The sequence below is a fragment of the Hyla sarda genome, unplaced genomic scaffold, assembly GCF_029499605.1.
Source record: "Hyla sarda isolate aHylSar1 unplaced genomic scaffold, aHylSar1.hap1 scaffold_282, whole genome shotgun sequence".
Lineage (NCBI taxonomy): Eukaryota > Metazoa > Chordata > Amphibia > Anura > Hylidae > Hyla > Hyla sarda.
In genome coordinates, this window is record NW_026609524.1 from 131432 (window position 1) to 158023 (window position 26592).

Below are 26592 nucleotides of genomic sequence, written 5' to 3' on the forward strand. Positions count from 1 at the left end.
AGAAACCGCGCTGTCCAGGTACACGGATACAAGGTAATGGGAGGAACGTCACCGATCCATGTCACATGACGAGCAGAAACCGCGCTGTTCAGGTACACGGATACAAGGTAATGTGAGGAACGTCACCGATCCATGTCACATGACGAGCAGAAACCGCGCTGTCCAGGTGCACGCTATACAAAGTAATGTGAGGAACGTCACCGATCCATGTCACATGACGAGCCGAAACCGCGCTGTCCAGGTACACGGATACAAGGTAATGTGAGGAACGTCACCGATCCATGTCACATGACGAGCAGAAACCGCGCTGTCCAGGTGCACGCTATACAAAGTAATGTGAGGAACGTCACCGATCCATGTCACATGACGAGCAGAAACCGCGCTGTCCAGGTGCACGCTATACAAAGTAATGTGAGGAACGTCACCGATCCATGTCACATGACGAGCAGAAACCGCCCTGTCCAGGTACACGGATACAAGGTAATGTGAGGAACGTCACCGATCCATGTCACATGACGAGCAGAAACCGCGCTGTCCAGATACAAGGTAATGTGAGGAACGTCACCGATCCATGTCACATGACGAGCCGAAACCGCAATGTCCAGGTACACGGATACAAGGTAATGTGAGGAACGTCACCGATCCATGTCACATGACGAGCCGAAACCGCGCTGTCCAGGTACACGGATACAAGGTAATGTGAGGAACGTCACCGATCCATGTAACATGACGAGCCGAAACCGCGCTGTCCAGGTACACGCTATACAAGGTAATGTGAGGAACGTCACCGATCCATGTCACATGACGAGCCGAAACCGCGCTGTCCAGGTACACGGATACAAGGTAATGTGAGGAACGTCACCGATCCATGTCACATGACGAGCCGAAACCGCGATGTCCAGGTACACGGATACAAGGTAATGTGAGGAACGTCACCGATCCATGTCACATGACGAGCAGAAACCGCGCTGTCCAGGTACACGCTATACAAAGTAATGTGAGGAGTGTCACCGATCCATGTCACATGACGAGCCGAAACCGCGCTGTCCAGGTACACGGATACAAGGTAATGTGAGGAACGTCACCGATTCATGTCACATGACGAGCCGAAACCGCGATGTCCAGGTACACGGATACAAGGTAATGTGAGGAACGTCACCGATCCATGTCACATGACGAGCAGAAACCGCGCTGTCCAGGTACATGGATACAAGGTAATGTTAGGAACGTCACCGATCCATGTCACATGACGAGCCGAAACCGCGCTGTCCAGGTACACGGATACAAGGTAATGTGAGGAACGTCACCGATCCATGTCACATGACGAGCCGAAACCGCGCTGTCCAGGTACACGGATACAAGGTAATGTGAGGAACGTCACCGATCCATGTCACATGACAAGCCGAAACCGCGCTGTCCAGGTACACGGATAAAAGGTAATGTGAGGAACGTCACTGATCCATGTCACATGACAAGCCGAAACCGCGCTGTCCAGGTACACGGATAAAAGGTAATGTGAGGAACGTCACCGATCCATGTCACATGACGAGCCGAAACCGCGCTGTCCAGGTGCACGCTATACAAAGTAATGTGAGGAACGTCACCGATCCATGTCACATGACGAGCCGAAACCGCGCTGTCCAGGTGCACGCTATACAAAGTAATGTGAGGAACGTCACTGATCCATGTCACATGACGAGCCGAAACCGCGCTGTCCAGGTGCACGCTATATAAAGTAATGTGAGGAACGTCACCGATCCATGTCACATGACGAGCAGAAACCGCGCTGTCCAGGTACACGGATACAAGGTAATGGGAGGAACGTCACCGATCCATGTCACATGACGAGCAGAAACCGCGCTGTTCAGGTACACGGATACAAGGTAATGTGAGGAACGTCACCGATCCATGTCACATGACGAGCAGAAACCGCGCTGTCCAGGTGCACGCTATACAAAGTAATGTGAGGAACGTCACCGATCCATGTCACATGACGAGCCGAAACCGCGCTGTCCAGGTACACGGATACAAGGTAATGTGAGGAACGTCACCGATCCATGTCACATGACGAGCAGAAACCGCGCTGTCCAGGTGCACGCTATACAAAGTAATGTGAGGAACGTCACCGATCCATGTCACATGACGAGCAGAAACCGCCCTGTCCAGGTACACGGATACAAGGTAATGTGAGGAACGTCACCGATCCATGTCACATGACGAGCAGAAACCGCGCTGTCCAGATACAAGGTAATGTGAGGAACGTCACCGATCCATGTCACATGACGAGCCGAAACCGCAATGTCCAGGTACACGGATACAAGGTAATGTGAGGAACGTCACCGATCCATGTCACATGACGAGCCGAAACCGCGCTGTCCAGGTACACGGATACAAGGTAATGTGAGGAACGTCACCGATCCATGTAACATGACGAGCCGAAACCGCGCTGTCCAGGTACACGCTATACAAGGTAATGTGAGGAACGTCACCGATCCATGTCACATGACGAGCCGAAACCGCGCTGTCCAGGTACACGGATACAAGGTAATGTGAGGAACGTCACCGATCCATGTCACATGACGAGCCGAAACCGCGATGTCCAGGTACACGGATACAAGGTAATGTGAGGAACGTCACCGATCCATGTCACATGACGAGCAGAAACCGCGCTGTCCAGGTACACGCTATACAAAGTAATGTGAGGAGTGTCACCGATCCATGTCACATGACGAGCCGAAACCGCGATGTCCAGGTACACGGATACAAGGTAATGTGAGGAACGTCACCGATCCATGTCACATGACGAGCCGAAACCGCGCTGTCCAGGTACACGGATACAAGGTAATGTGAGGAACGTCACCGATCCATGTCACATGACAAGCCGAAACCGCGCTGTCCAGGTACACGGATAAAAGGTAATGTGAGGAACGTCACTGATCCATGTCACATGACAAGCCGAAACCGCGCTGTCCAGGTACACGGATAAAAGGTAATGTGAGGAACGTCACCGATCCATGTCACATGACGAGCCGAAACCGCTCTGTCCAGGTACACGGATACAAGGTAATGTGAGGAACGTCACCGATCCATGTCACATGACGAGCCGAAACCGCGCTGTCCAGGTACACGGATAAAAGGTAATGTGAGGAACGTCACTGATCCATGTCACATGACAAGCCGAAACCGCGCTGTCCAGGTACACGGATACAAGGTAATGTGAGGAACGTCACCGATCCATGTCACATGACGAGCCGAAACCGCGCTGTCCAGGTACACGGATAAAAGGTAATGTGAGGAACGTCACGATCCATGTCACATGACGAGCAGAAACCGCGCTGTCCAGGTGCACGGATACAAGGTAATGTGAGGAACGTCACCGATCCATGTCACATGACGAGCAGAAATCGCGCTTTCCAGGTACACGGATACAAGGTAATGTGAGGAACGTCACCGATCCATGTCACATGACGAGCCGAAACCGCGCTGTCCAGGTACACGGATACAAGGTAATGTGAGGAACGTCACCGATCCATGTCACATGACGAGCCGAAACCGCTCTGTCCAGGTACACGGATACAAGGTAATGTGAGGAACGTCACCGATCCATGTCACATGACGAGCCGAAACCGCACTGTCCAGGTACACAGATACAAGGTAATGTGAGGAATGTCACCGATCCATGTCACATGACGAGCCGAAACCGCTCTGTCCAGGTACACGGATACAAGGTAATGTGAGGAACGTCACCGATCCATGTCACATGACGAGCCGAAACCGCGCTGTCCAGGTGCACGCTATACAAAGTAATGTGAGGAACGTCACCGATCCATGTCACATGACAAGCCGAAACCGCGCTGACCAGGTGCACGGATACAAGGTAATGTGAGGAACGTTACCAATCCATGTCACATGACGAACCGAAACCGCGCTGTCCAGGTACACGGATAAAAGGTAATGTGAGGAACGTCACCAATCCATGTCACATGACGAGCCGAAACCGCGCTGTCCAGGTACACGGATACAAGGTAATGTGAGGAACGTCACCGATCCATGTCACATGACGAGCAGAAACCGCGCTGTCCAGGTGCACACTATACAAGGTAATGTGAGGAACGTCACCAATCCATGTCACATGACGAACCGAAACCGTGCTGTCCAGGTGCACGGATACAAGATAATGTGAGGAACGTCACCGATCCATGTCACATGACGAACCGAAACCGCGCTGTCCAGGTGCACGCTATACAAAGTAATGTGAGGAACGTCACCGATCCATGTCACATGACGAGCAGAAACCGCGCTGTCCAGGTACAAGCTATACAAGGTAATGTGAGGAACGTCACCGATCCATGTCACATGACGAGCAGAAACCGCGCTGTCCAGGTACACGGATACTAGGTAATGTGAGGAACGTCACCGATCCATGTCACATGACGAGCCAAAACCGTGCTGTCCAGGTACACGGATACAAGGTAATGTGAGGAACGTCACCGATCCATGTCACATGACGAGCCGAAACCGCGCTGTCCAGGTACACGGATACAAGGTAATGTGAGGAACGTCACCGATCCATGTCACATGACGAGCCGAAACCGCGCTGTCCAGGTACACGGATACAAGGTAATGTGAGGAACGTCACCGATCCATGTCACATGACGAGCCGAAACCACGCTGTCCAGGTGCACGGATACAAAGTAATGTGAGGAACGTCACCGATACATGTCACATGACGAGCCGAAACCGCGCTGTCCAGGTACACGGATACAAAGTCATGTGAGGAACGTCACCGATTCATGTCACATGACGAACCGAAACCGTGCTGTCCAGGTACACGCTGTTATGCCGTGCTCTCCGGGTCCCCGCTCCTCCCCGGAGCACTCACAGCGTTCTCCTATTCGCAGCGCCCCGGTCAGACCTGCTGACCGGGTGCGCTGCGATAATGTTCCCAGCCGGGATGCGATTCGCGATGCGGGACGCGCCCGCTCGCGATGCGCATCTCGACCCGCTTACCAGACTTGTTCCCCGTCTGTGCTGTCCCGGCGCGCGCGGCCCCGCTCCCTAGGGCGCGCGCGCCGGGTCTTTGCGATTTAAAGGGCTGGTGCGCCACTGATTGGCGCATGGGTTTTAATCAGTACCTTCACCTGTGCACTTCCCTATTTATACCTCACTTCCCCCTGCACTCCCTTGCCTGATCTTGTTGCCATTGTGCCAGTGAAAGCGTTCCCTTGTGTGTTCCTAGCCTGTGTTCCAGACCTCTTGCCGTTGCCCCTGACTACGATCCTTGCTGCCTGCCGTGACCTTCTGCTACGTCCGACCTTGCTCTTGTCTACTCCCTTGTACCGCGCCTATCTCAGCAGTCAGAGAGGTTGAGCCGTTGCCGGTGGATACGACCTGGTTGCTACCGCCGCTGCAAGACCATCCCGCTTTGCGGCGGGCTCTGGTGAAAACCAGTAGCAACTTAGAACCGGTCCATCGACACGGTCCACGCCAATCCCTCTCTGGCACAGAGGATCCACCTCCAGCCTGCTGAATCGTTACAGTAGATCCGGCCATGGATCCCGCTGAGGTCCCGCTGCCAGTTGTCGCCGACCTCACCACGGTGGTCGCCCAGCAGTCGCAACAGATAGCGCAACAAGGCCACCAGCTGTCTCAACTGACCGTGATGCTACAGCAGCTTCTACCACAGCTTCAGCAACCATCTCCTCCGCCAGCTCCTGCATCTCCTCCGCAGCGAGTGGCCGCATCCAGCCTCCGTTTATCATTGCCGGACAAATTTGATGGGGACTCAAAATTTTGCCGTGGTTTTCTTTCACAATGTTCCCTGCATTTGGAGATGATGTCGGACCAATTTCCAACTGAAAGGTCAAAAGGTGGCTTTCGTAGTCAGCCTTCTGTCTGGGAAAGCCCTGTCATGGGCCACACCGCTCTGGGACCACAATGATCCTGTCACTGCCTCTGTACACTCTTTCTTCACGGAGATTCGAAGTGTCTTTGAGGAACCAGCCCGAGCCTCTTCTGCCGAGACTGCCCTGCTGAACCTGGTCCAGGGTAATTCTTCTGTTGGCGAGTACGCCATCCAATTATCCAATTCCGTACTCTCGCCTCCGAATTGTCCTGGAATAACGAGGCCCTCTGTGCGACCTTTAAAAAAGGCCTATCCAGTAACATCAAAGATGTGCTGGCCGCACGAGAAATCCCTGCTAACCTGCATGAACTTATTCATCTTGCCACCCGCATTGACATGCGTTTTTCCGAAAGGCGTCAGGAGCTCCGCCAGGATATGGACTTTGTTCGCACGAGGCGGTTTCTCTCCCCGGCTCCTCTCTCCTCTGGTCCCCTGCAATCCGTTCCTGTGCCTCCCGCCGTGGAGGCTATGCAAGTTGACCGGTCTTGCTTGACACCTCAAGAGAGGACACAACGCCGCATGGAGAACCTTTGCCTGTACTGTGCCAGTACCGAACATTTCTTGAAGGATTGTCCTATCCGACCTCCACGTCAGGAAAGACGCACGCTGACTCCGCACAAAGTTGAGACAGCTCTTGATGTGAACTCTGCTTCTCCACGCCTTACTGTGCCTGTGCGGATTTCTTCTTCTACCTTCTCCTTCTCTGCTATGGCCTTCTTGGCTTCCGGATCTGAAGGAAATTTTATTTTTGCCTCTTTCATCAACAGGTTCAACATCCCGGTGACCAGTCTCGCCAGACCCCTCTACATCGCCTCTGTTAATAATGAAAGATTGGACTGTACTGTGCGTTACCGCACGGAACCCCTCTTAATGTGCATTGGACCCCATCACGAAAAGATTGAATTTCTGGTCCTCTCTAACTGCACTTCGGAAATTCTTCTTGGATTACCGTGGCTTCAACGCCATTCCCCAACCCTTGATTGGACCACCGGTGAGATCAAGAACTGGGGTACTTCTTGCCACAAGGACTGTCTTAAGCCTGCTCCCAGTACTGTCAGTCAAGACCCTGTGGCTCCTCCGATACCTGGTCTCCCCAAGGCCTATCTGGACTATGCTGATGTTTTTTGCAAAAAACAAGCAGAGACTTTGCCTCCTCACAGGCCTTATGACTGTCCTATTGACCTCCTCCCTGGTACTACTCCACCCCGGGGCAGAATCTATCCTCTGTCTTCTCCGGAAACACTAGCCATGTCGGAGTACATCCAAGAGAATTTAAAAAAAGTGGTTTATCCGCAAGTCTTCCTCCCCTGCCAGAGCTGGATTTTTCTTCGTTTCCAAAAAAGACGGCTCCTTACGTCCTTGCATTGATTACCGCGGACTTAATAAAATCACTGTAAAAAAACGCTATCCCCTACCTCTTATCTCGGAACTCTTTGACCGCCTACGAGGAGCCAACATCTTTACCAAACTGGACTTAAGAGGTGCTTATAATCTCATCCGCATCAGGAGGGGGACGAATGGAAGACTGCATTTAACACCAGAGATGGACACTTTGAATATCTGGTTATGCCCTTTGGACTTTGCAACGCCCCTGCCGTCTTCCAAGACTTTGTAAATGAAATTTTTCGTGATCTTCTATATACCTGTGTTGTGGTCTACCTGGACGATATTTAAATTTTTTCTGCTAACCTAGAAGAACACCGCCAGCATGTCCGCATGGTTCTTCAGAGACTTCGGGACAATCAATTATATGCCAAAATGGAAAAATGTCTCTTTGAATGTCAATCTCTTCCCTTCCTAGGATACTTAGTCTCTGGCCAGGGACTCCAAATGGACCCATACAAACTATCAGCCGTATTGGATTGGCCACGCCCCTCCGGACTCCGTGCTATCCAACGTTTCTTGGGGTTTGCCAATTATTACAGACAATTTATCCCGCATTTTTCCACTATTGTGGCCCCTATCGTGGCCCTAACCAAGAAAAACGCCAACCCTAAGTCCTGGCCTCCTCGTACTCTCCAGACCTGACCCATCTAAGCCCTTCTCACTGGAGGAAGACGCCTCCTCGGTCGGAGCTGGAGCTGTACTCCTACAGAAAAATTCTTCCGGACATGCTGTTACTTGTGGTTTCTTTTCTAGGACCTTCTCTCCGGCGGAGAAAAACTACTCCATTGGTGATCGAGAACTACTGGCCATAAAATTGGCGCTTGAAGAATGGAGGCACCTGCTGGAGGGATCCAAAGATCCAGTTATTATATACACTGATCACAAGAATCTCTCTTATCTCCAGTCTGCCCAACGACTGAACCCTCGCCAGGCTAGGTGGTCGTTGTTCTTTGCCCGTTTTAACTTTGAAATTCATTTTCGCCCTGCTGACAAGAACATTAGGGCTGACGCCCTCTCTCGCTCATCGGATGCCTCTGAAGTGGAAGCCTCTCCGCAACACATCATTCCTCCGGACTGTCTGATCTCCACTTCTCCAGCTTCCATCAGACAAACTCCTCCAGGGAAGACCTTCGTTTCTCCACGCCAGCGCCTCAGGATTCTCAAGTGGGGACACTCCTCACACCTCGCAGGCCATGCTGGCATCAAAAAATCCATCCAGCTCATCTCTCAATTTTATTGGTGGCCTACCCTGGAAGCTGATGTTGTTGATTTCGTGGGGGCCTGTACTGTCTGTGCCCGGGACAAGACCCCTCGCCAGAAGCCTGCTGGTCTCCTCCATCCTCTGCCTGTTCCTGAGCGACCATGGTCTCAGATTGGTATGGACTTTATTACAGACTTACCTTTATGCCATGGCAACACAGTTATTTGGGTGGTCGTTGATCGATTCTCCAAGATGGCACATTTTATCCCTCTTCCAGGTCTTCATTCTGCGCCTCAGTTGGCGAAACAATTTTTTATACACATTTTTCGCCTTCACGGGCTTCCTACGCATATTGTCTCGGATAAAGGCGTTCAATTTGTGTCAAAATTCTGGAGGGCCCTCTGTAATCAACTCAAAATCAAATTAAACTTCGTCTTATTATCATCCCCAATCCAATGGGCAAGTGGAAAGAATTAATCAGGTTCTGGGTGACAATTTGCGACATTTTGTTTCCTCCCGCCAGGATGACTGGGCCGATCTCCTACCATGGGCCGAATTCTCGTACAATTTCAGAGTCTCTGAGTCTTCCGCTAAATCCCCATTTTTTGTGGTGTACGGCCGTCATCCTCTTCCCCCCCTTCCCACTCCCATGCCTTCTGGTTTGCCCGCTGTTGATGATGTGACTCGGGACTTCTCCACCATCTGGAAAGAGACTCAAAATTCTCTCCTACAGGCCTCATCCCGGATGAAGAAACCGATAAAAAAAAAGAAGAATTCTTCCCGTTTTTGCTCCCGGAGACAAAGTATGGCTCTCCGTCAAGTATGTCCGCTTTCGTGTCCCCAGTTATCAACTGGGACCACGTTATCTTGGTCCTTTCAAAATCAAGTGCCAACTCAACCCTGTCTCTTACAAACTCCTTCTTCCTCCTTCTCTCCGTATTCCCAATGCTTTCCATGTCTCCCTCCTTAAACCACTCATCCTTAACCGCTTCTCTCCCAAGGTTGTTGCTCCAATTCCGGGTCCTCTGACATCTTTTCGGTGAAAGAAATTCTGGCATCCAAGACGGTCAGAGGTAAAAAAAAAATTCTTGTTGATTGGGAGAATTGCGGCAGAGAGGAGAGGTCATGGGAACCCGAGGACAACATCCTAGACAAGAACCTTATCCTCAAATTCTCAGGTTCCAAAAAGAGGGGGAGACCCAAGGGGGGGGGGGGGGTACTGTTACGCCGAGCGCTCCGGGTCCCCGCTCCTCCCCGGAGCGTTCACAGCGTTCTCCTATTCGCATCGCCCCGGTCAGACCTGCTGACCGGGTGCGCTGCGATAATGTTCCCAGCCGGGATGCGATTCGCGATGCGGGACGCGCCCGCTCGCGATGCGCATCCCGACCCGCTTACCAGACTCGTTCCCCGTCTGTGCTGTCCCGGCGCACGCGGCCCCGATCCCTAGGGCACGCGCGCGCCGAGTCTTTGCGATTTAAAGGGCCGGTGCGCCACTGATTGGCACATGGGTTTTAATCAGTACCTTCACCTGTGCACTTCCCTACTTATACCTCACTTCCCCTGCACTCCCTCGCCGGATCTTGTTGCCATTGTGCCAGTGAAAGCGTTCCTTGTGTGTTCCTAGCCTGTGTTCCAGACCTCCTGCCGTTGCCCCTGACTACGATCCTTGCTGCCTGCCCTGACCTTCTGCTACGTCCGACTCTGCTCTTGTCTACTCCTTTTTACCGCGCTTATCTCAGCAGTCAGAGAGGTTGAGCCGTTACCAGTGGATACGACCTGGTTGCTACCGCCGCTGCAAGACCATCCCGCTTTGCGGCCGGCTCTGGTGAAAACCAGTAGCAACTTAGAACCGGTCCACCGGTACGGTCCACGCCAATCCCTCTCTGACACAGAGGATCCACCTCCTGCCTGCTGAATCGTGACACACGCTATACAAGGTAATGTGAGGAACGTCCCCGATCCATGTCACATGACGAGCCGAAACTGCGCTGTTCAGGTACACGGATACAAAGTAATGTGAGGAACGTCACCGATCCATGTCACATGACGAGCCGAAACTGCGCTGTCCAGGTGCACGGATACAAAGTAATGTGAGGAGTGTCACCGATCCATGTCACATGACGAGCCGAAACTGCGCTGTACAGGTGCACGGATACAAGGTAATGTGAGGAACGTCACAGATCCATGTCACATGACGAGCAGAAACCGCGCTGTCCAGGTACACGCTATACAAAGTAATGTGAGGAACGTCACCGATCCATGTCACATGACGAGCCGAAACCGCGCTGTCCAGGTACACGCTATACAAAGTAATGTGAGGAACGTCACCGATCCATGTCACATGACGAGCTGAAACTGCGCTGTACAGGTACACGGATACAAGGTAATGTGAGGAATGTCACCGATCCATGTCACATGACGAGCCGAAACCGCGCTGTCCAGGTACACGGATACAAAGTAATGTGAGGAACGTCACCGATCCATGTCACATGACGAGCCAAAACCATGCTCTCCAGGTACACGGATACAAGGAAACGGAGAGAGGTTATGACCTTGGTGCAGGACTCGCTGTGCTGTGATCTCGCTACAAGTATAATCTGTGTCTCTGGACTTTTTGTATTTCAACCCTGCTCTCTCCACCCACTGACCCGCCCCTGGGGGGACACAGACACCCTGCTCTCTCCACCCACAGACCCGCCCCTGGGGGACACAGACACCCTGCTCTCTCCACCCACAGACCCGCCCCTGGGGTACACAGACACCCTGCTCTCTCCACCCACAGACCCGCCCCTGGGGGACACAGACACCCTGCTCGCTCCACCCACAGACCCGCCCCTGGGGGACACAGACACCCTGCTCGCTCCACCCACAGACCCGCCCCTGGGGGACACAGACACCCTGCTCTCTCCACCCACAGACCCGCCCCTGGGGTACACAGACACCCTGCTCTCTCCACCCACTGACCTACCTCTGGGGGATGCAGACACACTGCTCTCTCCACCCACAGACCCGCCCCTGGGGGACACAGACACCCTGCTCTCTCCACCCACAGACCCGCCCCTGGGGGACACAGACACCCTGCTCTCTTCACCCACAGACCCGCCCCTGGGGTACACAGACACCCTGCTCTCTCCACCCACTGACCCACCTCTGGGGGATGCAGACACCCTGCTCTCTCTGCCCACTGACCCGCCCCTAGGGGACACCGACTGACATACTGTCCCACCCCAGCAGTGCCAGCAATGGCGACAGACACTTATGACAGGGCCAACCATAGAGCTCACCCCACAATGCCAAACAGACCCTAATGATGGGGCCAACCATAGAGACTTGGATGTCATCACTCTGTGGTGTTGTGTGGTTATGTCATCACTCTATGGTGTTGTGTGGTGATGTCATCACTCTATGGTGTTGTGTGGTGATGTCATCACTCTATGGTGTTGTGTGGTGATGTCATCACTCTGTGGTGTTGTGTGGTGATGTCATCACTCTATAGTGTTGTGTGGTGATGTCATCACTCTGTGGTGTTGTGTGGTGATGTCATCACTCTATGGTGTTGTGTGGTGATGTCATCACTCTGTGGTGTTGTGTGGTGATGTCATCACTCTATGGTGTTGTGTGGTGATGTCATCACTCTGTGGTGTTGTGTGGTGATGTCATCACTCTGTGGTGTTGTGTGGTGATGTCATCACTCTATGGTGTTGTGTGGTGATGTCATCACTCTATAGTGTTGTGTGGTGATGTCATCACTCTGTGGTGTTGTGTGGTGATGTCATCACTCTGTGGTGTTGTGTGGTGATGTCATCACTCTATGGTGTTGTGTGGTGATGTCATCACTCTATGGTGTTGTGTGGTGATGTCATCACTCTGTGGTGTTGTGTGGTGATGTCATCACTCTATGGTGTTGTGTGGTGATGTCATCACTCTGTGGTGTTGTGTGGTGATGTCATCACTCTGTGGTGTTGTGTGGTGATGTCATCACTCTATGGTGTTGTGTGGTGATGTCATCACTCTGTGGTGTTGTGTGGTGATGTCATCACTCTATGGTGTTGTGTGGTGATGTCATCACTCTGTGGTGTTGTGTGGTGATGTCATCACTCTGTGGTGTTGTGTGGTGATGTCATCACTCTATGGTGTTGTGTGGTGATGTCATCACTCTGTGATGTTGTGTGGTGATGTCATCACTCTGTGGTGTTGTGTGGTGATGTCATCACTCTGTGGTGTTGTGTGGTGATGTCATCACTCTATGGTGTTGTGTGGTGATGTCATCACTCTGTGGTGTTGTGTGGTGATGTCATCACTCTATGGTGTTGTGTGGTGATGTCATCACTCTGTGGTGTTGTGTGGTGATGTCATGACTCTAGGGTTTATTGAGTTCATTCCTTTCAGAGGACAAACCTGGAGCACAGTATCGCGCACACAGAGGAGAGCGGGGAGCGCGCCATCCAGAACGCCAAGGTGCACGCCCATGAGCTGGAGGACGCCCTGCGGAGGGCAAAGCAGGACATGGCTGGGAAAGTGCGTGAATACCAGGATCTGATGAACACCAAGCTAGCGCTGGACATCGAGATCGCAACGTACCGGAAACTGCTGGAGGGGGAGGAGACCAGGTGGATCACATGTCTTATCTTTCACAGCTGCACTCACTATTCTGCTGTCACATCATGTCATCCTCCAGAGCTGCACTCACTATTCTGCTGTTACATCATGTCTTATCCTCCAGAGCTGAATTCACTATTCTGCTGTTACATCATGTCCTCCTCCAGAGCTGCACTCACTATTCTACTGTTTCATCATGTCCAGAGCTGCACTCACTATTCTACTGTTTCATCATGTCCGGAGCTGCACTCACTATTCTGCTGTCACATCATGTCTTATCCTCCAGAGCTGCACTCACTATTCTGCTGTTACATCATGTCTTATCCTCCAGAGCTGCACTCACTATTCTGCTGTTTCATCATGCCCAGAGCTGCACTCACTATTCTACTGTTTCATCATGTCCAGAGCTGCACTCACTATTCTACTGTTTCATCATGTCCAGTGTCTGTGTCTCCTCACGGTCACATGATTCTTCTTTGTCCTTTCTTTTTAGATTGAACAATCATCCGATCAATTCCAAGCTGATCCCCACGGATAAGATGGGTGCGTGATTAACTCCCGAGTTCCCAGCCCGTATTATTACTTGGTGTATCACATCTCAGATCAGAGCCCCTGGTGTATCACATCTCAGATCACAGCCCCTGGTGTATCACATCTCAGATCACAGCCCCTGGTGTATCACATCTCAGATCACAGCCCATCGTGTATGACATCTCAGATCACAGCTCCTGGTGTATCACATCTCAGATCACAGCCCCTGGTGTATCACATCTCAGATCACAGCCCATCGTGTATCACATCTCAGATCACAGCCCATCGTGTATGACATCTCAGATCACAGCCCCTGGTGTATCACATCTCAGATCACAGCCCATCGTGTATCACATCTCAGATCACAGCTCCTGGTGTATCACATCTCAGATCACAGCCCATCGTGTATCACATCTCAGATCACAGCCCATCGTGTATCACATCTCAGATCACAGCCCCTGGTGTATCACATCTCAGATCACAGCCCATCGTGTATCACATCTCAGATCACAGCCCATCGTGTATCACATCTCAGATCACAGCCCCTGGTGTATCACATCTCAGATCACAGCCCATCGTGTATCACATCTCAGATCACAGCCCATCGTGTATCACATCTCAGATCACAGCCCATCGTGTATCACATCTCAGATCACAGGCCATGGTGTATCATATCTCAGATCACAGCCCATCGTGTATCATATCTCAGATCACAGCCCATCGTGTATCACATCTCAGATCACAGCCCCTGGTGTATCACATCTCAGATCACAGCCCCTGGTGTATCACATCTCAGATCACAGCCCCTGGTGTATCACATCTCAGATCACAGCTCCTGGTGTATCACGTCTCAGATCACAGCCCATCGCGTATCACATCTCAGATCACAGCCCCTGGTGTATCAAATCTCAGATCACAGCTCCTGGTGTATCACATCTCAGATCACAGCCCATCGTGTATCACATCTCAGATCACAGCCCATCGTGTATCACATCTCAGATCACAGTTCCTGGTGTATCACATCTCAGCTCACAGCCCATCGTGTATCACATCTCAGATCACAGCCCCTGGTGTATCACATCTCAGATCACAGCTCCTGGTGTATGACATCTCGGATCACAGCCCCTGGTGTATGACATCTCAGATCACAGCCCCTGGTATATGACATCTCAGATCACAGCCCCTGGTGTATGACATCTCAGATCACAGCCCATCGTGTATGACATCTCAGATCACAGCCCCTGGTGTATCACATCTCAGATCACAGCTCCTGGTGTATCACATCTCAGATCACAGCCCATCGTGTATCACATCTCAGATCACAGCCCATCGTGTATGACATCTCAGATCACAGCCCCTGGTGTATCACATCTCAGATCACAGCCCATCGTGTATCACATCTCAGATCACAGCTCCTGGTGTATCACATCTCAGATCACAGCCCATCGTGTATCACATCTCAGATCACAGCCCATCGTGTATCACATCTCAGATCACAGCCCCTGGTGTATCACATCTCAGATCACAGCCCATCGTGTATCACATCTCAGATCACAGCCCATCGTGTATCACATCTCAGATCACAGCCCCTGGTGTATCACATCTCAGATCACAGCCCATCGTGTATCACATCTCAGATCACAGCCCATCGTGTATCACATCTCAGATCACAGGCCATCGTGTATCACATCTCAGATCACAGCCCATGGTGTATCATATCTCAGATCACAGCCCATCGTGTATCACATCTCAGATCACAGCCCCTGGTGTATCACATCTCAGATCACAGCCCCTGGTGTATCACATCTCAGATCACAGCCCCTGGTGTATCACATCTCAGATCACAGCTCCTGGTGTATCACGTCTCAGATCACAGCCCATCGCGTATCACATCTCAGATCACAGCCCCTGGTGTATCAAATCTCAGATCACAGCTCCTGGTGTATCACATCTCAGATCACAGCCCATCGTGTATCACATCTCAGATCACAGCCCATCGTGTATCACATCTCAGATCACAGTTCCTGGTGTATCACATCTCAGATCACAGCCCATCGTGTATCACATCTCAGATCACAGCCCCTGGTGTATCACATCTCAGATCACAGCTCCTGGTGTATGACATCTCGGATCACAGCCCCTGGTGTATGACATCTCAGATCACAGTCCCTGGTATATGACATCTCAGATCACAGCCCCTGGTGTATGACATCTCAGATCACAGCCCATCGTGTATGACATCTCAGATCACAGCCCATCGTGTATGACATCTCAGATCACAGCCCATCGTGTATGACATCTCAGATCACAGCCCATCGTGTATGACATCTCAGATCACAGCCCATCGTGTATCACATCTCAGATCACAGCCCATCGTGTATCACATCTCAGATCACTGCCCATTGTGTATCACATCTCAGATCACAGCCCATCCTGTATCACATCTCAGATCACAGCCCATCGTGTATGACCTCTCAGATCACAGCCCCTGGTGTATGACATCTCAGATCACAGCCCATCGTGTACCCCTGGTGTATCACATCTCAGACCACAGCGCCTGGTGTATCACATCTCAGATCACAGCCCCTGGTGTATCACATCTCAGATCACAGCTCCTGGTGTATCACATCTCAGATCACAGCCCATCGTGTATCACATCTCAGATCACAGCCCCTGGTGTATCACATCTCAGATCACAGCTCCTGGTGTATGACATCTCGGATCACAGCCCCTGGTGTATGACATCTCAGATCACAGCCCCTGGTATATGACATCTCAGATTACAGCCCCTGGTGTATGACATCTCAGATCACAGCCCATCGTGTATGACATCTCAGATCACAGCCCATCGTGTATGACATCTCAGATCACAGCCCATCGTGTATGACATCTCAGATCACAGCCCATCGTGTATGACATCTCAGATCACAGCCCATCGTGTATGACATCTCAGATCACAGCCCATCGTGTATCACATCTCAGATCACAGCCCATCGTGTATCACATCTCAGATCACAGCCCATCGTGTATCACATCTCAGATCACAGCCCATCGTGTATGACATCTCAGATCACAGCCCCTGGTGTATGACATCTCAGATCACAGCCCATCGTGTACCCCTGGTGTATCACATCTCAGACCACAGCGCCTGGTGTATCACATCTCAGATCACAGCCCCTGGTGTATCACATCTCAGATCACAGCTCCTGGTGTATGATATCTCAGATCACAGATCCTGGTGTATCACATCTCAGATCACAGCCCCTGGTGTATGACATCTCAGATCACAGCCCCTGGTGTATCACATCTCAGATCACAGCCCCTGGTGTATGGCATCTCAGATCACAGGCCATCGTGAATCACATCTCAGATCACAGCCCCTAGTGTATAACATCTCAGATAACAGCCCATCGTGTATCACATCTCAGATCACAGCCCATCGTGTATCACATCTCAGATCACAGCCCATCGTGTATCACATCTCAGATCACAGCCCCTGGTGTATGACATCTCAGATCACAGCCCATCGTGTATCACATCTCAGAGCACAGCCCATCGTGTACCCCTGGTGTATCACATCTCAGATCACAGCCCCTGGTGTATCACATCTCAGATCACAGCCCCTGGTGTATGACATCTCAGATCACAGCTCCTGGTGTATCACATCTCAGATCACAGCCCCTGGTGTATGACATCTCAGATCACAGGCCATCGTGTATCACATCTCAGATAACAGCCCATCGTGTATCACATCTCAGATCACAGCCCCCGGTGTATGACATCTCAGATCACAGCCCATCGTGTATCACATCTCAGATCACAGCCCCTGGTGTATCACACCTCAGATCACAGCCCCTCGTGTACCCCTGGTGTATCACATCTCAGATCACAGCCCCTGGTGTATCACATCTCAGATCACAGCCCCTGGTGTATCACATCTCAGATCACAGCCCCTGGTGTATGACATCTCAGATCACAGCTCCTGGTGTATCACATCTCAGATCACAGCCCCTGGTGTATGACATCTCAGATCACAGGCCATCGTGTATCACATCTCAGATAACAGCCCATCGTGTATCACATCTCAGATCACAGCCCCTGGTGTATGACATCTCAGATCACTGCCCATCGTGTATCACATCTCAGATCACAGCCCCTGGTGTATCACACCTCAGATCACAGCCCATCGTGTATGACATCTCAATTCACAGCCCCTGGTGTATGACATCTCAGATCACAGCCCATCGTGTATGACATCTCAGATCACAGCCCCTGGTGTATGACATCTCAGATCACAGCCCCTGGTGTATGACATCTAAGATCACAGCCCATTTTGTATCACATCTCAGATCACAGCCCCTGGTGTATCACATCCCAGATCACAGCCCCTGGTGTATGACATCTCAGATCACAGCCCCTGGTGTATGACATCTCAGATCACAGCCCCTGGTGTATGACATCTCAGATCACAGCCCCTGGTATATGACATCTCAGATCACAGCCCATCGTGTATCACATCTCAGATTACAGCCCATCGTGTATCACATCTCAGATCACAGCCCATCATGTATGACATCTCAGATCACAGCCCCTGGTGTATGACATCTCGGATCACGGCCCCTGGTGTATGACATCTCAGATCACAGCCCCAGGTGTATGACATCTCAGATCACAGCCCATCGCACATCTCAGATTACAGCCCATCGTGTATCACATCTCAGATCACAGCCCATCGTGTATGACATCTCAGATCACAGCCCCTGGTGTATCACATCTCAGATCACAGCCCCTTGTGTATGACATCTCAGATCACAGCCCCTGGTGTATGACATCTATGATCACAGCCCATTGTGTATCACATCTCAGATCACAGCCCCTGGTGTATGACATCTCAGATCACAGCCCGTCGTGTATCACATCTCAGATTACAGCCCATCGTGTATCACATCTCAGATCACAGCCCATCGTGTATCACATCTCAGATCACAGCCCCTGGTGTATGACACAGCCCCTCGTGTATCTCATCTCGGATCACAGCCCCTGGTGTATGACATCTCAGATCACAGCCCCCTGTGTATGACATCTCAGATCACAGCCCCTGGTGTACCACATCTCAGATCACAGCATATTGTGTATACCAACAGGTGACAATGGCTGATTCATGTATCCAAGCCCATCCTGTGTGATACTGTTTGCGGAGCCAGCGTATCTAAGCCTCTCTTCATCTTATTTCAGCCGGTCTCCTCCACTTTGATGGGAAATCTTCCCCCAAGCCAAAGAAAGTTGTTGTGTTGAAGACGATTGAGCTGAGTAATGGCCGCCCGGTGTCTGAGGCTAGCCATTACAGCCAGGAGTAATGGCCGCCCGGTATCTGAGACTCGCCGCTACATCCAGGAGTAATGGCTGGCCGGTGTCTGAGGCTAGCCGCTACATCCAGGAGTAATGGCCGCCCCGGTGTCTGAGGATCGCCACTACAGCCAGGAGTGAGCACACAACGCACACTGCGCTCACACCGCCCCAGTGAACAATCCTGCCAATACTGATACCAATAAAATCTGATGATCGCTGATCTCCCGTGTGTCCTTCGCTGATCTGCACAACACGTCACAGCTGAGGGTTTGTCACAGTGGTCGGTGATACAGAGACCCATCTATACTCCAGACTTTTACATTATAACAAACTATGAGAGAGATTTTGCTGGCACGTTGCGCTCACTTACAGGTAGCAGAGAAAAAACACATAGGGGGAGATTTATCACAACCTGTCAGAGGAGTTGAGACATTTTTTCATGACATCTAGCCCTAAAAACATTCCTCATGGTATCCGGTCCTCTCTGTGTCCGGTCCTCTCTGTGTCCCGTCCTCTCTGTGTCCGGTCCTCTCTGTGTTCGGTCCTCTCTGTGTCCCTTCCTCTCTGTGTCCCTTCCTCTCTGTGTCCCTTCCTCTCTGTGTCCGGTCCTCTCTGTGTCCCTTCCTCTCTGTGTCCGATCCTCTCTGTGTCCGGTCCTCTCTGTGTCCGGTCCTCTCTGTGTCCCTTCCTCTCTGTGTCCCTTCCTCTCTGTGTCCCTTCCTCTCTGTGTCCGGTCCTCTCTGTGTCCGGTCCTCTCTGTGTCCGGTCCTCTCTGTGTCCGGTCCTCTCTGTGTCCCTTCCTCTCTGTGTCCGGTCCTCTCTGTGTCCGGTCCTCTCTGTGTCCGGTCCTCTCTGTGTCCGGTCCTCTCTGTGTCCCTTCCTCTCTGTGTCCCTTCCTCTCTGTGTCCGGTCCTCTCTGTGTCCGGTCCTCTCTGTGTCCGGTCCTCTCTGTGTCCCTTCCTCTCTGTGTCCCTTCCTCTCTGTGTCCGGTCCTCTCTGTGTCCGGTCCTCTCTGTGTCAGGTCCTCTCTGTGTCCCTTCCTCTCTGTGTCCCTTCCTCTCTGTGTCCCTTCCTCTCTGTGTCCCTTTCTCTCTGTGTCCGGTCCTCTCTGTGTCCGGTCCTCTCTGTGTCCCTTCCTCTCTGTGTCCGGTCCTCTCTGTGTCCGGTCCTCTCTGTGTCCGGTCCTCCCGGTGTCCGGTCCTCCCGGTGTCCATTCCTCCCGGTGCCCGGTCCTCTCGGGGTCCGGTCCTCTCGGTGTCCGGTTCTCCCGGTGTCCATTCCTCCCGGTGTCCATTCCATTCCTATATTCCCGATTATTTTTGTGGATGCTTTTATTTCAGCAGCATTGGGAGATCCAGATGGTTCTGTAGTTTATATTTTTTTAAATGGCCACAATGTCAGATCCAAATAGTTTTTATCTGTTGTTACTGATGAAAATTAAAGACCTTCTGTAATACGGTTGTTTAAACATTTTGGAATATGTATTAAAGGGGTACTGCGCCCCTAGACATCTTATCCCCTATACAAAGTATAGGGGATAAAATGTCTGATTGTGGGGGTCCCCATATCACCCTGCTGAACCCGTCATACATTTAGAGTGTCGGGTATAGCGCCGGAGGCCTTTGATGTCATGGCCACGCCCCACTCCTTCTGTCATGGCCACACCCCCTCAATGCAAGTCTATGGGAGGGGGTGTGACGGTCATCATGCCCCCTCCCATAGACTTGCATTGAGGAGGCATGGCCATTACATCACGAGTCTATTCCCCACATCGCCAGTCATTCAGCATGGAGCAAAGCTCACTCCGTGCACCGGATGTCTGGGGTGCAGTCTGGGGCGCAGCTGAGATCGCGTGAGTCCCCAGCGGTGGGACCCCCGCGATCAGACATCTTATCCCTTATTGTTTGGATAAGATGTCTGGGGACGGAGTTCCCCTTTAAAGAAAAGGGCTCCTGAAAATCCCACCACTGGGGTCACCGAACCTACTGGGAAACCAAACAGTCCTGCAGCAGCAACAGCTTGTCCATGAGTCATCAATCACCTCCCACCACTAAAATGGAGGAACACACCCCCTCCCACCACACACCAATCACTTCCCGCCACTACAAGGTGGGACACACCCCTTCCACCACACACCAATCACCTCCCACCAATACAAAGAAAGACACACCCCTCCCACCATACACCAATCACCCAACACTATAAGGAGGAACACACCCCCTCCCAACACACACCAATCACCTCCCACCACACATTAATCCCCTCCCAACACACACCAATCACCTCCCACCACACATTAATCCCCTCCCACCACACACCAATCACCTCCCACCACACACCAATCACCTGCCACCACACACCAACCACCTCCCACCACCACAAGGGAAGACACACCCCTTCCCACCACACATCAATCACCTCCCAATACACACCAATCCCCTCCCACCACCACACACCAATCCCCTCCCACCACCACCCTCCCAATCACCTCCCACCACATATCAATAACCTCCCACCACCACAAGTGAAGACACACCCTCTCCCACCACACATCACCTCCCAATACACACCAATCACCTCCCACCACACACCAATCAACTCCCACCACCACACATCAATCGCCTCCCACAACACACCAATCACCTCCCACCACACATCAATCACCTCCCACTACCACAAGGGAAGACACACCCTCTCCCACCACACATCACCTCCCAATACACACCAATCACCTCCCACCACACACCAATCAACTCCCACCACCACACATCAATCGCCTCCCACAACACATCAATCGCCTCCCACAACACACCAATCACCTCCCACAACACACCAATCACCTCCCACAACCAAACATCAATCGGCTCCCACCACCACACACCAATCTCCTCTCACCACCACAAGGAGGGACACACCCCCTCCCAATTACCTGCCACCACACATCAATCCCCTCCCACCACACATCAATCACCTCAAAACCACACATCAATCAACTCACACCACCACACGCCAATCACCTCCCACCACACACCAATGACCTCCCACTACCACACACCAATCACCTCCCACCACCACACCAATCACCTCCCAATACACACCAATCACCTCCCACAACACACACCAATCACCTCCCACCACACACTAATCACCTCCCATCACCCACCAATCCCCTCCCACCTCACACCAATCCCCTCCCACCACACAATCATCTCATGATACACACCAATCTCCTCCCACCACCACACACCAATCAGCTCCCACCACACACCAATCACCTCCCACCACCGCACATCAATCACTTCCCACCACACACCAATCCCCTCCCACCACACACCAATCACCACCCACCACTGCACACACCAATCACCAATCCCCACCACACACCAATCCCCTCCCACCACACACCAATCACCACCCACCACTGCACACACCAATCACCAATCAGTGCACATCAATCACCACCCACCACTGAACGTCAATTACCTCCCACCACTGCACGTGAATCACCTCCCTCTACGTAGCAATCACCTCCCACCACACACCAATCACCTCCCACCACACACCAATCACCTCCCACCACATAGCAATCACCTCCTACCACACACCAATCAACTCCCACCACACACCAATCACCTCCCACCACACACCAATCACCTCCCACCACATAGCAATCACCTCCCACCACACACCAATCAACTCCCACCACACACCAATCACCTCCCATCACACACCAATCACCTCCCACCACACACCAATCACCTCCCACCACATAGCAATCACCTCCCACCACACACCAATCACCTCCCACCAGTGCACATCAATCACCTCCCACCACTGAACGTCAATTACCTCCCACCACTGCACGTGAATCACCTCCCTCTACGTAACAATCACCTCCCACCACACACCAATCACCTCCCACCACACACCAATCACCTCCCACCACATAGCAATTACCTCCCACCACACACCAATCACCTCCCACCACACACCAATCACCTCCCACCACACACCAATCACCTCCCACCACATAGCAATCACCTCCCACCACACACCAATCACCTCCCACCACACACCAATCACCTCCCACCACATAGCAATCACCTCCCACCACACACCAATCAACTCCCTCCACCAAACACCAATCACCTCCCACCACCACAAGGGAGGAACACGCCCCTCCCACCACACTCCAATCACCTCCCACCACCACAAGATAAGACAAGCCCCCTTCCCCTGAGAGGATTTCTAACACTGAGCTAATGACAAGAGGGATGATTATAATAAATATAGGGGATAGAGGCCAAATAATTATCTGTACCTGAAGGGTCTGACAGAAACGCTTTAACCCTTTGAGGTCACACAAGAATTGAGGGAGGGGTCCGTAGACATTTTGGATGGACTGTTCCTTTAAGATTGAGGGATCGTGCGCACATTCCGTATCTCTCTCTATAATGAGTCAATGTGATGGGTGACCGCGCCGTCATCTCCCTGGAGGCCCGGGCCCTGTGATGTGTCACACAGACCAGATTTACATTGGGATGAAAGCTTCATTAGTTATCGGTATAAATAGTGTCCTCCCATGGCGGCTCCATCCGCGCTTATCAGAGAAAAAAACATAAGGAATTCATCGCCATATAAAGAGATGAGAACGAGGAAGAGCAAAAGATAAGAAACAAAGTGTCTGAACATATAACGAGAGAGGAAATATAAATAAGGAGAAAATCACGAAAAAAATAGTAGTTATATTCTTGTATATAGGAGCAGTATTATAGTAGTTATATTCTTGTATATAGGAGGCAGTATTATAGTAGTTATATTCTTGTATATAGGGGGCAGTATAATAGTAGTTATATTCTTGTATATAGGAGCAGTATTATAGTAGTTATATTCTTGTATATAGGAGCAGTATTATAGTAGTTATATTCTTGTATATAGAGGGCAGTATTATAGTAGTTATATTCTTGTATATAGGGGCAGTATTATAGTAGTTATATTCTTGTATATAGGAGCAGTATTATAGTAGTTATATTCTTGTATATAGGAGCAGTATTATAGTAGTTATATTCTTGTATATAGGAGCAGTATTATAGTAGTTATATTCTTGTATATAGGAGCAGTATTATAGTAGTTATATTCTTGTATATAGGAGCAGTATTATAGTAGTTATATTGTATATAGGAGCAGTATTATAGTAGTTATATTCTTGTATATAGGAGCAGTATTATAGTAGTTATATTCTTGTATATAGGAGCAGTATTATAGTAGTTATATTCTTGTATATAGGAGCAGTATTATAGTAGTTATATTGTATATAGGAGCAGTATTATAGTAGTTATATTCTTGTATATAGGAGCAGTATTATAGTAGTTATATTCTTGTATATAGGAGCAGTATTATAGTAGTTATATTCTTGTATATAGGAGCAGTATTATAGTAGTTATATTCCTGTATATAGGAGCAGTATTATAGTAGTTATATTCTTGTATATAGGAGCAGTATTATAGTAGTTATATTCTTGTATATAGGAGCAGTATTATAGTAGTTATATTCTTGTATATAGGAGCAGTATTATAGTAGTTATATTCTTGTATATAGGAGCAGTATTATAGTAGTTATATTCTTGTATATAGGAGCAGTATTATAGTAGTTATATTCTTGTATATAGGAGCAGTATTATAGTAGTGATATTCTTGTATATAGGAGCAGTATTATAGTAGTTATATTCTTGTATATAGGAGCAGTATTATAGTAGTTATATTCTTGTATATAGGAGCAGTATTATAGTAGTTATATTCTTGTATATAGGAGCAGTATTATAGTAGTTATATTCTTGTATATAGGAGGCAGTATTATAGTAGTTATATTCTTGTATATAGGAGCAGTATTATAGTAGGTATATTCTTGTATATAGGAGGCAGTATTATAGTAGTTATATTATTGTATATAGGAGCAGTATTATAGTAGTTATATTCTTGTATATAGGAGCAGTATTATAGTAGTTATATTCTTGTATATAGGAGCAGTATTATAGTAGTTATATTCTTGTATATAGGGGCAGTATTATAGTAGTGATATTCTTGTATATAGGAGCAGTATTATAGTAGTTATATTCTTGTATATAGGGGGCAGTATTATAGTAGTTATATTCTTGTATATAGGAGCAGTATTATAGTAGTTATATTCTTGTATATAGGAGCAGTATTATAGTAGTTATATTCTTGTATATAGGAGCAGTATTATAGTAGTTATATTCTTGTATATAGGAGCAGTATTATAGTAGTTATATTCTTGTATATAGGAGGCTGTATTATGGTAGTTATATTCTTGTATATAGGAGCAGTATTATAGTAGTTATATTCTTGTATATATAAGGCAGTATTATAGTAGTCATATTCTTGTATATAGGAGCAGTATTATAGTAGTTATATTCTTGTATATAGGAGCAGTATTATAGTAGTTATATTCTTGTATATAGGGGCAGTATTATAGTAGTTATATTCTTGTATATAGGAGCAGTATTATAGTAGTTATATTCTTGTATATAGGAGCAGTATTATAGTAGTTATATTCTTGTATATAGGAGGCAGTATTATAGTAGTTATATTCTTGTATATAGGAGCAGTATTATAGTAGTTATATTTTTGTATATAGGAGCAGTATTATAGTAGGTATATTCTTGTATATAGGAGGCAGTATTATAGTAGTTATATTCTTGTATATAGGAGGCAGTATTATAGTAGTTATATTATTGTATATAGGAGCAGTATTATAGTAGTTATATTCTTGTATATAGGAGCAGTATTATAGTAGTTATATTCTTGTATATAGGAGGCAGTATTATAGTAGTTATATTCTTGTATATAGGGGCAGTATTATAGTAGTTATATTCTTGTATATAGGAGCAGTATTATAGTAGTTATATTCTTGTATATAGGAGCAGTATTATAGTAGTTATATTCTTGTATATAGGAGGCAGTATTATAGTAGTTATATTCTTGTATATAGGAGCAGTATTATAGTAGTGATATTCTTGTATATAGGAGCAGTATTATAGTAGTTATATTCTTGTATATAGGAGGCAGTATTATAGTAGTTTTATTCTTGTATATAGGGGGCAGTATTATAGTAGTTATATTCTTGTATATAGGAGCAGTATTATAGTAGTTATATTCTTGTATATAGGAGCAGTATTATAGTAGTTATATTCTTGTATATAGGAGCAGTATTATAGTAGTTATATTCTTGTATATAGGAGGCTGTATTATGGTAAGTTATATTCTTGTATATAGGAGCAGTATTATAGTAGTTATATTCTTGTATATAGGAGGCAGTATTATAGTAGTCATATTCTTGTATATAGGAGCAGTATTATAATAGTTATATTCTTGTATATAGGATCAGTATTATAGTAGTTATATTCTTGTATATAGGAGGCAGTATTATAGTAGTTATATTCTTGTATATAGGGGGCAGTATTATAGTAGTTATATTCTTGTATATAGGAGCAGTATTATAGTAGTTATATTCTTGTATATAGGAGCAGTATTATAGTAGTTATATTCTTGTATATAGAGGGCAGTATTATAGTAGTTATATTCTTGTATATAGGGGCAGTATT

At 49.1% G+C, this 26592-nt stretch overlaps 1 protein-coding gene across 2 annotated transcripts in view; it reads left to right on the forward strand.

Moving 5' to 3' along the window:
- LOC130326214 (keratin, type II cytoskeletal 8-like) overlaps window positions 1-19184 on the forward strand; it is a 135420-nt gene extending 116236 nt beyond the window's left edge. For both annotated transcript variants that reach the window (XM_056553346.1, XM_056553345.1), the window contains exons 7-9: window positions 12882-13102; window positions 13585-13634; window positions 18858-19184. In XM_056553346.1, coding sequence (XP_056409321.1) covers window positions 12882-13102; window positions 13585-13634; window positions 18858-18979 — 393 coding nt within the window. In that variant the 3' untranslated portion in view covers window positions 18980-19184. The remainder of the gene's footprint in view (window positions 1-12881; window positions 13103-13584; window positions 13635-18857) is intronic.
- Window positions 19185-26592: the final 7408 nt, after the last annotated feature.